This window comes from Lynx rufus, unplaced genomic scaffold (assembly GCF_022079265.1).
Source record: "Lynx rufus isolate CCGP_SWC_20201006 ecotype Redwood Valley unplaced genomic scaffold, mLynRuf1.p SCAF_17, whole genome shotgun sequence".
In the NCBI taxonomy this organism is placed as follows: domain Eukaryota; kingdom Metazoa; phylum Chordata; class Mammalia; order Carnivora; family Felidae; genus Lynx; species Lynx rufus.
In genome coordinates this window covers 41,037,991-41,051,353 of record NW_025814831.1, presented here as the reverse complement: position 1 = coordinate 41,051,353, position 13,363 = coordinate 41,037,991, and the positions used below count along the sequence as shown (strand labels likewise).

Below are 13,363 nucleotides of genomic sequence, written 5' to 3'. Positions count from 1 at the left end.
GGCTTTATCCCGCCGCCACGGGGCCCTCTCCAACCCCACAGTGGTGCGGCCGCGGCTGCCTAGTGCGTCGCCCAGAATTTAGCTCCACAGGTTAAAAAGGAGACCCGGACTTGGGCCTGCAAGGTGGCTCCGGGGTCCACAGGACGATGGCAGCTCGTCCCGCGAGGCTCAGGCTACCACCTCTTTGGCCCTTCCAGGGCAGCCTCGCAGCCTCAGTTCCCAAAGCCTCGGCCGGCCGGGCCACCAAGCCCTGCGCCTGGAGCTGAGCTGTGATGGGGTTCCCGGGACGCGCACGATTCTCTGTGAACTGGTGGAGAAGAGCCTCGGCCAGGGCGGGGAGGAGGGAGCTGCGGCGCCCCGACTCCCCGTGCCTCCGCAGGACAGAGTGGCAAGAGCTGCCTCCGGAGTCTGCGGGTGGCAGGGGGAGCTCCCCCAGCGTTCTGCAACCGGAGACGCGCGGAATGGAAGCCTCTGGATTCCCGGGACCTGGAGTTCTGCCCGCAGACTTTACCAAAGACCTCCCGGCGGGGGAGGAGGTAGGAGCGAAGCCCCCCTCGGCCGCAGCCGCCGCCGTAGCCGCAGAGGCGGCGGCGGAGCAGAGGAAGGCCGGCTGTACGTGGGTTCAGGGCCAGGTGCCCGCCCGGCCGTCAAGGTGCGGGGGAGAGGAGCGTAACGACGACCACCGCTCAGCAAACAGAGTCCGTCCATAAGCGCCAATGCCAATGCCTCTTCCTGGAAGCTTCCACTTCAGCTCGGGGTCAAGACCAAGCTGTCCTTGCCTGGAGAATTGGTTCAAGACCCGCAGTGTCCGGCCCCAGGGGCGCCTGTCTCCTTGCCTGCAGCTCGTGGGGCTCTGATGGCTCTCGAGCCCCTACTTGCTAAGCCAAAATCTCGGAACCGCCAGCCAAGTCCCTTGCCTCCGAATAGTTAGGAAGCTTCGTTCTCAGCCAAGAGGTCAACACGAGCAGGCAGCCAGGACCCGAACAATTGTGTGTTCAGATTTAAAACGTCAAAAAAAAAAAAATCGCACTAGTATTTGTTTTTTCATTTTACTTGGCAAAAGGCTGTAAGGTTTCGTCCTAAAAACACTATTTATAAGCCGTTGTTCATTACTTTTGGCTATCATTAAGAAACCTGCAGAGGAGAAACGAAAAGTGGCTTTTGATTCAGTTAAACTGCGACGCCGAGAAGATAAATTGGATGTCCCTTAACAGCTGGTCCTCGAAGATTTCCTCAAGGAAAAAAAAAATGTGGTTAGTTCCCCCAATGATCGCTCCAAAACGATTGCCAAGAAAACTCACAGCAATATCCAGTTTTCTCGCCTACTCCTGCTTGTCCCTGGTTTCGCCAGACTGAGCCGAGGACGGCGGAGGGAGGCATATTGTGCAATTTCTTATTAAACACATCTGGAATATGCGCACTCTGACTCCAGTGCCAGGGATTTTACAAAGAGTTTATGACTGTGACAGAAAATTGTCCTTTTAACGAGTTTACAAGCAGTAATCACAGGGGTTTTTACAGGACTGGCCCGCTCTGCTCCTCACCAGATCTGCAGACATTTCCAAGATTCACCAACCAAGGGAGAGGAAGTGGGCCCGGGCGCCCAGGGAGACAGATCTTCCACGAGTCTAAAATTATACCAAGCGGAGCTGGAAGAGTGGGGGGTAGTCATCGGAGTAGGAAGAGAGGGCATGTAAGAAATTAAAGTAATTGGCCCTTCCTTATTTTCCAGGGAGATTTCCGCGGTGTCCTTTGAAGCCTGTCAGGGTCATTGAAAGCTATCTTTGTGCAGGGTGTTTGTTTTGGGGAGTGAATGTGAAGAATGTGCGGAGATCCCCTGTGAGAGCCCCTCCTGCAGAGGGTGGCATTTCTCCGTGGCCCAAGACGTGGAGAATAAACACCCTAGTGACTTAAATAAACACCAACTTAATGATCCAAAACACTAACAAGGGAGATTGGGACCCTGAGCTCCCAATCCAAATGATGGTCTCCCAGCGGCTGTGTGCACATCTGTCCATCACTAAGGGGGAAAAAATGACTTTATAAGTAAAAGTGACTACAGTTAAGTACAGTGATCCTGTCTCCTTTGAACTCAAAGCTATTTGACATTAAAAAAAAAAAACCTCATAATAAGAAGGCCTAAAATTCTACCACCACCACCCCTCATACACACAACTCAGTCTCCTAGATCAGGACAGGAAAGATAGGAAAGAGTAAGAAAGAAATGAATATATTAATAGTGACACGGATGGGGAAAAAATCAAAATTATGAAAGTGTCATGTCAGAAAATAAATAGACTCTCTCTGGGGAGCAATATTTTTACAAAGCACAAGCAAGCCAATCCTGTTATCCTGAGTAGAATTTTAATAAATAATGCCATTTGTTTCACTAATTTTAAAAGCTAAATACAAAGATACATCATTTTTGCCCCAGGCAAAAATAATATGGAGCCTACACGATTACTGGGATTTTTCTGGACACTATCTCACAGCAGTGCAAAGAGCCCCTGTCCTGTTGGTCTGCTTTCTATTTATACAGGTTAATTCACAATGTTGTTATCCATATTCAAGTCCCCCCCACCTTTTTTTTTTCCCAAGCAGATATATTATTTTACTTTCACAGTCTTGTCATAAACTCATTAATACAAAAGAGCTGAGTTAACATATGAACGCTGTGGAGAAGAGCTAGTGGTAAACAAAACTGCATATCTAAATAATAAAAAAATAAATAAATACCCTAGAGCTAACTTCACTCTTTTTCTATCACATAATCAACTCAGTCACCACTCTTGGTTCAGGTGGTGGCCTTCAAAGTACCCTGCAATTCATAACCATCATTAAGTAAGAAAGCAAGAAAACTTCAAAAAAAAAAAAATAGGGCCCAATGACAGCAATACACAACTCACCTTTCAGAAACAGAATCGTACTCCTGGTGTTCTACTAAGTTTTAATTTAGACTGGTTTAGGTACAATAGAAAAGAAACCTGAAAACACATGCTGTTTTAGTAACAAATACCAGGTTGCCAGATTTGTCGCATATTTTTGCAGGCTAGAAACTAGGAACAAGAGAAACCCTTAACAGGAGTAGGCTACAGATATGAAAGCTTCAAGGGCATGAGAAGTAATGGCATTCAGGAAAGTGTTGTTTTTTTTTTCACATTGGTACATTTTTAAAGTTTGCCATTAAAAAAACCCAAGAAAACAAACAACAACCAAAAACCCCACTAAATTTGACAAAAATAGTTGTAGCACTAATGGTCACTGCTATTTCTAACTGCCTTACACAGAGAGCATTAAGACATTTAGGCACTTAGTTTTCCCCCTAATACTGTTCTTTCATTTTAATCTACATAAAAGTGTTTAACACTAAATAATGAAAAATGTAAACTTAATTTTTTCCCCATCAAAAAAAAGTTATAAGATCATATTTTTCCTATTCACCTTAAGAATGCAAACATTTTCCTCCTGGCTGGAGGCTTTTATTTTCACTATTTTGACTTCTCTCTCTCTCTCTTCATTTCCTTTTCCTCTTCCCAAATGATTTTGCCATAAATAAATTAAAAGGAAATAAGTAAAATTCAGTTGATTTGTAATTCCCATTCACTGAAAAAAAAAAGAAAGAAAGAAAGAAAGAAAGGCTACTGAAGCTGGCACATGGATTGCCCAGAAACAAGACTGGGTGAGTGGGTGCTTTTGTTTGTTTGGGTTTTTTTTTTTTTCCTGATCTCTGCACTGGGATGGGAAATGCAAGAGTTGGAGAGAAGAAGGTAACTAACTAAGCTTGAGATCGCTGTTGGTTTTGAGTTTTAAAAAGATATTTGTGAAAGTCCACCATTCCTTTATGCGCAGAGAACCCCAGAAACAAGCTGCAAAAATGTTCCTGATTTCTATTTACAAGTGTCCCTAGTCACTGCTTCCAGGCCCAGTACCTCCCCACTTAAGACCCCAAGTCCACCAGACTGGAGGTGAGAGGGCCCAGCAGGGAGTCCTGGAGCTGATGCTGGTGGGCTTGCAGGCCGTGGCTGGGCTGTGAGGCCGTTAAGCCAGGGAGAGAATAGTTTGAGCTCCTGGCGTGGCCCATATTGCCCTGCAGCAGAAGTACCGAGTTCTGGTCTGGACTTTGGGGAGGTGAGAATTCTTCTTCTGAGCTGGACATGAGCGGCTTGCCCCCTTCCAGAGGAGAGAGTTGATTCTGCTTGTTGGAGGAGGAGTTATTGTTTTCGGTGTTCTCCCTGAGAAATAGAGGACAACACCATATGGTTAAAAAAAAAAAAAAAAGTAGGTTAAAAAAAGTGTGAGTGGAGGGAGGGGACCTGGCAGGAGAAGAGAGCCATTGTGCAATCAGTCATATACCCAAATGGAGGAGCTGTGCCCTCCCACCCATCCCCAAGGGTCCTGGGGTAAGTAAGGAGGCAAAGGAGACTGGAGAAATGGGAAACTACTAGCAGAGCTTGTGGGGAGCCACGTCCTTTCCTCTTCCAGATTTTAGAAAGCTAGATCAGCAGGACTTATTTGAAACACAAAAATTATTTTCAAAATTGTGTTCAAGCAGTTATTTTCAAATACCTATCAACTGGCATCACGCTTTGGAGTAATTAAGTTTGAAAATCGTCCAACAAATGGTCGTTGGTGATAAAGAAAATGATCAGAGGACAAACAGAGCCCAACGCACAGATGTTTGGGGTGAATCAAGTCAATTGTCCTGTTCCCATCTGAGGAAACAATTAAACGTCGAGTTTCCCTGCCCCTGCCCGGAGGTTGTGGTTTCAGAGGCACAGGACAGGTCATGGGAAGTGGTGTCCAGAGCGGCCCAGTGACCTGAGTAAACACAGGGAGCGCAGCCAGTCTCTCCGATTTCATCAGGGAGTGGGCCCTCGGGCCTGACTTATAGGAGGGACCTTTTGTAACTAAAGTCTAACTGGAACCAACTGTCCCCTTCCCCGCGTTAGTCGCTCAGTCCTTGGTCCCTCACAGCTCCCTCTGAACCCCCTCCCGGACATCCACAACCGCGCACCGTTTCCCAGCAGAGGAAACTTCGAGGCCCCGCGCAGCCCGAGACCGGGTGCGGCGTGCCTGGGCGTCGGTCCGGATGCTGGGTGCTGGTAAACTTCACGGTTTCGGAGCCCCGGCCGCTTCCGCCTTCAGGGTGCTGGCCCATCCTCCTCGGCCCCAGCGCTCCCCCTTTCTCTCCCCTGCCCTGTCCCTCTCCCAGGACAGCCGCTGCGGCTCAAAGTATCCAGGCTCCGTGCTTTTCCACCCGGAGGGGGAACGCAGAGGCGACATCTGCGGCCCCCAGGCTCTCAAGCGAACAAAGGAAACCCAGCCCTACCAGGCGCTCAGGTTTCCCCAAAACTCCTCGGCTTCCCGGAGCGCGCTCGCCGCCGCCGCCGCCGCCGCCGCCGCCGCCGCCTCCTTGGGCTCTTCCGAATCTCGTTCGGAAACTCCAACAGCAAACGGATGGAGCCGGGCCAGGTGGCCGGGGGTGTTCGCGCGAGGAGGGCGGAGGCAGAGGCAGGTTAAAATAACATTGCCTTCTGAGCTCCGGAGAGAAGTCTGCCACTGGAGACCCCCTTCCTCAGCCGGGGCGGCGGCGCGGACCGCCAGATGGACCCGCCGCGGCCCGGGACACGCGCGAGGGAGCCCGGAGACGAGCAGTCCTTTCCGGGCTTGGGGCGCCGCGTAGTAAGTGCAGCGCCAACTCTTCCAAAGCTCTCCTTTCTGTGGATTTCTTTTGAAAGACTCCTCCCTTTGTACCGCTAGTGCGGAATGAAGCGGCGACCTCTCGCCTAAAAGCCTACCAGGAGAGAGCGAGGAAAGGACGCGGCGGCAGTGGGGGCACAGCAGATGTCTCAGGCCGGCTCCACACCTCTGGGGAGCAAGAGGAGAGAGGTGCGCGACCCTCAGCCCCCACCGAACCCCTTTCCTCGAGACACCAATCAACACTTCCCTCGTAGTTGATCTAGAAGTTCTCCCTGCACCCCCCCCCCACTCGTCGCCCCAGCCAACCAGGGAGGCACGAAAAACAAACCTAGCGCCAATATTTCCTGACACGCACACCCCAAAAAACCCACGCGCGGGCGCTCAAATCAAATGACTCCCCATCCCTAGCAAGCGATCTCAGAGTTCATGAACTTTCGCTGCAGTACCGCGGAGGCCCGGGCGCCGCCCCGCGGACGGGCTCCAGCCGGCGGAGAGGACGCGGTGGCGAGTGCCAGCGGGGGCGAGAAGGGGCGGAGGGGAAAGGAAGGCTTCCCGGGGTCGCCCGAGCAGCGGGAAGCACGCCGCGTACCTTTCCTTGGCCTCGGCGGCCCGGTCTCTTTGCCTCCGGTTCTTAAACCAGTTGCTGACCTGGGTGGTGGTGAGCCCCGTGGCCTCGGCCAGCTCCCGCTTCTCACGAGGCGAGGGGTACGGGTTGTGCGCGTACCACTCCCGCAGCACACCCCGCGACTTCTCCTTGAAGCAGTAGCTGGTCTCCTCGCCGTCCCAGATGGTGCGCGGCAGCGGGAATTTTCGGCGCACCCGATATTTGCCCACTGCGCCCAGGGGCCGGCCGCGCAGCTTCTCGGCCTCCACGTAGTGCGCCTTCAGCCACAGTTGCTGCAGCTTGGGGTGGTTGTGAGGCGAGAATTGGTGGCTCTCCAGGATCTTGTAGAGCTCGCGGAAGTTCCCGCGGTGGAACGCAACCACGGCCTTGGCCTTGAGCACGCTTTCGTTCTTGTGCAGGTGGTCGCAGGCGGGCAGCGACCACAGGAACCTGCCCAGACGCTCCAGGTTCCCGCCTTGCTGCAGAACTTCGCACACGCACGCCACTTGCTCCTGCGTGAAGCCAAACGACGGCAGCATCGACATGGTTGGGGCCTGCCGAGATGCACTGCCCAGGCGCACGCGGCAGGGAGCAGCGCCTTAAAAGCAGGGGGGCGGCAGCCGCAGGGAGGGGGGCGCAGCTGCTCCTAACCCCCTCCTAGGATTTCCGTAGGCGAAAAAGCTAATCGAAATTTAGGGCTGGGCGGCCGAGGAAGAAGGCGGAGGGGGGCGCGCTGGACACGGAGAGGCCGGCTCACTCCGCAGCCTTTTTGGGCCTCTCTGGCTCCGGCCTCCCGCCGGGTTGATGCTGCTCGTTGCCGGGGAACTTGGTTTCTGTTCTCCCCGCAGCGGCCTTAAAGCGCGCAGCGTCCCCGGCGCGCTGATTGGCTGCGGGCGGCGCCTATCCGGGGCTGGCCAGCCCGCGCGCCGCCGGGCCGGGCAGCGGGGCCGCGCCGCCCCGCGCCGCCCCGCGAGGGGAGGGCGCGGCTGTGGAGCCCGGGATAGGGAGTGGTGGGAGGAGAAGGACCGCGAGAGGTGGGAAGCATGGTGGGGGGAGGGAGCCGCGCTGCCCAGGGGCGGGGGGGGGGTGTGAGTGGGTGAGCGCGTCAGGACCCTGCAACGTGAGCCCCCTCTCAGTGTCACCTAAGGGCAGCCGCGCACATCTCTGCACAAATCAATGACTCCAGACCTTAATATTCCCCTCCTCTCCCTCTGTACCCCCGTCCCTGTCCCTTGCAGACTTGCCCTTTCCCGGTGAGCTCATATTTAATTACCTTAATGTTGGAATGAATAAATAATGGATTGATGAATAGCTTATGGAACGCGATAAATAATACAAGATCAGAGCAGGGCTCCGGGCTGCAGCCTCTGGAAGAGCGGCTTCTCCCCGGCTGACTTCAGCTCTAGGAGCCTAATTCCCTCTACCATTCTTCCTTTGCCCCCACTGCCCTCCAAAGGGCACAAGTATTCCCAGCTGGATAGCGCTTCCCTCGTTTTCAAAAGGCCACGACTATTTGGGACCTTGGGAAGAGCTGTTGACAACATTGTTGCTGAGCAAATAAAGATTCTGAGGGTTCATTTGTGATTTGGTATCTTAACGTTCTATGGTTTGAGCCGGCAGGCTTCTGGACTCAGTTTCCCCATCTGCGCCGTTGCGTTTTCCGAGGCCACCTCTGCTACTGAGGAATGCCCAGAAGCTTTACTTGCTATTAGCAAAAATGCTTTGGGAACCTCGTACGAAAGGCGCTGGATGGGGTGTAAATTAAATAAAACTGTGTCCGGCTCCAATAGCTGTCTGATTGTAACCTAATCCTTGCCCTGCTCTGAGAGGGACACTGCCCTCAGAGCCAGGACGACAGCGGCTCCAAGAAGATTAAATAAAGAGGTGTGTGTGTGTGTGTGTGTGTGTGTGTGTGTGTGTGTGTGTGTGTAGATTGCAATGCTGGCCTATTTTACTGCGATAGAATGAGAGATGTCCTGCAATTTCAGCCCCATCATCTGTTATTTTGTGTATATGTGAAGAATGTTTAGTAAAACTGCACAAACAAATAAAGCTGTAATTATCTTAAGCCTCATTTGCACACCTTGTTCCAAAGCAATTATTAAAAAGATTTTGAAAACAATTAGCGTCTCTAAACAAAGATAATCTATTGTCAGTAGCTGAGACTGGCAGGAGATAAGAACAATGCTGGGAGATAAGGAGAGCAGAATGGTAGAAGGAGAGTGACTTTATAACTATACTTATCTCTGATTAGATAAGTTCAAAACAGAATTTTAAGTACACTTCAAAAATGCTTTTGATTTAAATGCACCCTCTTAGTGAATGCGAAGAACAGACTCTAGGCTCTTTAAACTTGCTTGTCTTCTTTAAATATGTTTTGAGTCCACGAGCCAGAGCCCAGCTCCACAGAACCATTTACATATTGAGACATAAGTGGGAGAAGGAACACTGCAGAAGTTTCCCCCTATATAATGTATATGGTTTTAAAATAATGTGCCCAGTTCAGTGCACCCTGCAATATATATTTTAAACTCATGAAGCGTTTCACCCTCCTGGCTGTCTCTCCAGAGATTCGGAGTAGAGAGAAGCTGCTTCTCCCCCAAACTCCCACACACAATGCATTTTGCATCCTTAAAAGTCTGCAGTATCCCGTGCAATTAGACGTTGGAAATAGATGCTGATATTTCATTACCTTTAGGGTTATTTTTTAAATGCATTTAATGGGTGCATAGTATTTCAAAAGAGCCCCTACCACATGGTGTGCCCAATGACTTACTTTCTAAACTGGAAGCCTGGCACGCCTGAGCCCAAGCCCATGTGTCTGGTAATTTTCCCTCGCCGTCTTATTTTAGTGCTCATGATGTTTCAGATGAAGTCTTAAGGAGCTGCAGTGTCCTGCCAGAAGGAACGTCTCTGCTTGGAATAGTCCTTATTGACATGGCAGCTGTGTGAAGACCGGAACGGAGGTTTAAACTCCGCTCTAAAAATCAGTTAATACCCTCAAGTCTGGAGCAAGTGCGCAGAATTAAAATGTGTGTGTAGGGGGTGGAGGGTCTGTAAGTACAGCCGCCTGTCTTTAAAGACAAACGGTAAGTTGAGTGTGGGGTGGACTTCATAATTAACAATTTTGTATAAGGAAATGAGGCATAGCTTGGACAAATAAGGGCAGGTATAAATTTACAGGGGAGGATGAGGAGCAGAAAGGCGGCAATTAGACACCAATATGACCACCTTTTTTTCCGCTTCCTCCAGACCTCTCTGCCCACTTCTTTTCATCTTTCTTCAAAAGGAACAAAGACGCGATAGACGTTGGCGACGACTGGGGAGACGACTGTGTGGGTGCCGCGATTGCGGGCACCGGGGTTGATGAGCTGTGGTGCTAGTGCTCAGAGGCCGCGCTCGGGCCAGCCAGCATTTCTCCTTGCGTTTAATCCAATAGATCGCGTAACTAGAAAGGAGAAGTGCTATTCGCTTTGCACCAATGAGCCTACCTGCTATTTCGATCCCATGGTTAGGGAAACCAATTGTTATAAATGTTAATTGTTGGCTCGGATATATAAGGTTTCCCAAAATGGAGCCTTTCAGTGAAAACCACTAAAAGAGGTAAAATGACATGAATTTACAAACCACATAAACCAAATGATCCATTTTAAATCGCACACAGAAAGGTTTGAGTTGTTCTAGTAACTTAAAACCTTTGCTGTCAATGCAAATCACACGAAAAACAGAGATGCGTCGGAGATTTAAAGGGAACGAGCAACTATAGCCGCTGCCCTTGCTGCTTCCCGGCGGCTCCCGAGGGTAACGCGGGTGGCGAGGGGAGCCCGACGCCAGGTTTCGGCGCTTCTGTGCCTCCTCTGTGCAGGTAACCGCCACGCGCGCACAACTGGTTTATGGAAAAGGCCAATGCACTAGTTGCTGGTGGGGTTTCTCGGCGGGATCGATATAAGGCCTCAGCTCAAAAATTTCTGTGTGGAACCCACTTGTTTCTCTTATGGCTTGGAGAGAGATGCACTGGGTCTCCCGGCCCTGCTTTCTCGGAATTCCTCTGCCTTCAAGAACCACAGCGGGGATCCTACTCTACCTACAGATACTTGGAAGAAAAGAGCATCGAGAGGTGCTTCTTCAATAAATTAGCGTCGTCGCTCTAGCGCAGTGAGGAGACTCCCCAAATCCTGGCTGAAGTGACAACATTCATCTTTTTCCTCCGCTTGGTCGGAAACTCCGGGTGCCCTCGACCCTTGGGATCCCGGGATCCGACGGCCAGCGCGGCGCCGCGGCGGGAGAAGCCGCCCACCTGCCTCCTGGGGGGACGCTGCTCCCCGCGAGGTCTGAATAGGCCGAGGGCTCAGGCAGGGAGATTTGCGGACCCCGAGAAGAGAAACTCAAAACCAGTCCATTAGTAAATGAGTTTTGTGTTGTCAAGGTTCTTTCCCATCCACTTGCTGTTCTGAAAAATAGATCACGTTTCGTTATCTTTAGTGGGAATCTGCAACGTGACACCGGATCCGCGCGGCCCCCGCCTCTCTGCCTCCCTCCCTTCCAGGCTCGTTCGGCGGGGCCAAGGGGAGCTGGTCGGCCTCCTCGGCTTGTTCCCGAACAATGAAGATTTGTCTGTTCCCCTAATATATTTATATATGTAAGGAAGGAGAGAGTTTTCTCCTGGAAGCGGGAAGCCGCGAGTGGAGCCTCCCGCTTCCTTGGTGAGAAAACCCAGCGCCAGCCCACGACGCCGGGAGACCGCCGCCCCCCGCCCACACCTGGACAAACAGAGCGGGCTTCGAGCCCGGCTTGCTGCTAAAAACCCTGCCGCCCCGCGCGGCTCCTGGAAATACAGGCTCCACATTGTCCCGGGGTCGGGGAAAGGAAAGAGAGAAAGGCTAGTACTGAGAGACAGCGCTGCGAGGGAAGTCAGATTGGAGGACAGAGCTGGGGTGTGTGCCTGGGGGTTTACCGGCCCCTCTGTGTGCATCCCCCTCCGCGTCTGCTCTCTCTCGGTCTGTCTAACTTATTGTCTCTTTTCGATCTAGAAGAGGAAACTCGTTTATTTTGTGTGCCAACCTGGTCTGTCATTTCTCTTTCATTCTCTTTCCTCTGCCCCATCCTCTCTCCCTCTTTCCCTCACTCTCATTCTCCTTGTCTCTTGTTTCTCTCTGTCTCTGTCTCTGTCTCTGTGTGTGTGTGTGTGTCTCTCTCTCTGTCTCTCACACACACACACACACCCTTCTGGATCTCTTTCTTTCTCTCTCTCCGGTTCCCCTCCCTTCCGCAAGGCTCGGGGCGCCTGCGCCTGTCTCCTACTGCCGCGGACCTGAGGTTTCACAGACAGAGGGTGCTGGCGCAGGGCGAGTGAACTCTCAAGTCCGGGCAGGGGCGTCGAGCTCAGCCTGCAGACGAGCTACGCTGAGTGGTGGCATGGTCAAAAGGTGGGAGAGCCTGTGGGTAGGGCGGGAGAAGTGGGTTGGCCACCTGGAGGACAGGGGCCGACTTTAGCTCAGTTCTGAGAAGGCTGTGGCTCAGGAGCTCACCAATGTTCACATTTGACCCAGAAGATGCCACTCAACCTCGGATGCCAAACACCTTTCTAGAAAGTGACGGAGAGTGTTGTAAGAATCCCTTCTTAAGAATTTAGGACACTCTTGTCACTTTCTCTTATTAATATCGACTTAGGGCAAATTTACCAAAAAAAAAAAAATACCATCCGAGAGTCCTTATCTTCCATGGAATTTCCAATCAACTTTTTTTCTCAACTAATGTACATCCTGAATACCGCATCTGTCTAAGCTAAGAAGAATTTCCTTTTGGGAGGTGAAAGCCTGCAGCTCCTCCTGTTCAGAGGAAAGTGCTAGTGACGGTAATGCAGGGTGACACTAAATAAACAGTTAGGGTGGACTGGAAAGATGGAGTTAATTATCCAGTGAGCTGCGTTTCAGCCCAGACCATCAGGGGCTGATTTGTTTTGGCTCATAGTCCGAGGAAGGAGACAAACCACTCTCTTCCATACATCTCTTAGGGATCCTGATCGCTGATGTCTCAAACAAAACAAAAACCAAAACCACTACTCAGGTATCACTATTTCAATTAAAATTTGGTTTATTACTCCTCTGCAGACTCTGCAGAAAATGTCCGCTCCATTACCACCTAGCCCTGGAGAGAAGACCCAAAGTGACCCAAAATTGCACTCCCTAAATCTTTTTTTTTTTTTTTTGGAGGCCCTTTGGTAAGGAAAGTGGACATCTAGCACCCCCTCCCCATCTCTTCACTTAAATTCTCACAATTTTATGTAACTACATGTTTATAAAAACTAAGACGTGGGCCTGGATTTCACGATGGTTTTCCTCCTCCACCCCCCCTCCCCCCAAAATCAGGCCTCGTGAAATTTTAGATGCAATTAGATTTATTGTTTGCGTGATTCACTGACTATCCGGTTTCTTCAGGTAAGCCTGCACTTATATATAAATCCTAGTAACTTAAAACTTCCCTCTCCCCACTTTACTCTTCTCTCCCTCCCCTCTACCTCCCTCCCACCTCCCTCCCACCTCCCCGCCACATTCTGATATTAATAATCCCCGGCTGCCCCTCTTTCCGGGTCATTACGGTACTGCTGGTCTCTAATCAATCCTAATGCGATGGCAATTGGAGTCCCTGATGACTGCGGCTCGGGTTTCTTGTAATGGCTCTACCACATTTTCCTGGACCTCCTCCTTTAACCTGAGATGCCAGGGGGACGAGTCCCTTCTCGGCTGCTGATTACTTCAAGATGTGGGGGCTGGTTTGAGCAGAAGGAGAAAGAGACACGCGCACAGCGTGGCTACCACTGTGGGCTGAGCCTCTGGGGTGAGCAAGGCGTCTGCGCAACGGGTGCCCTCACCCGAACGCCTTTTGCTACTCCCTTTTTTCTTTTCTCCCCATTTTCCAGGTCCAAACTCACCCTCGCGGGCAAAGAGGAAGATTCTTAAAACACTTTCTTTTTTTCTTTTTCCTCGTGCGGAGATGCTTCATGGTCTCTGGGCCTCTACAGTTCTCAAGGGTTCCCAAAATGCAGTGCCTGCCTGGCTC

The 13,363-nt window shown here is 51.2% G+C and overlaps 1 protein-coding gene across 1 annotated transcript; it reads right to left on the bottom strand.

The window, feature by feature from the left end:
• Window positions 1-3,937: 3,937 nt before the first annotated feature.
• LOC124512640 (homeobox protein SIX1) lies at window positions 3,938-6,909 on the bottom strand. Its single transcript, XM_047080353.1, has 2 exons — window positions 6,290-6,909; window positions 3,938-4,232 (listed from the first exon to the last, which is right to left on the bottom strand). The coding sequence occupies exons 1-2, from the start codon at window positions 6,847-6,849 to the stop codon at window positions 3,938-3,940; spliced, it is 855 nt and encodes a 284-aa protein (XP_046936309.1). The 5' UTR covers window positions 6,850-6,909.
• Window positions 6,910-13,363: the final 6,454 nt, after the last annotated feature.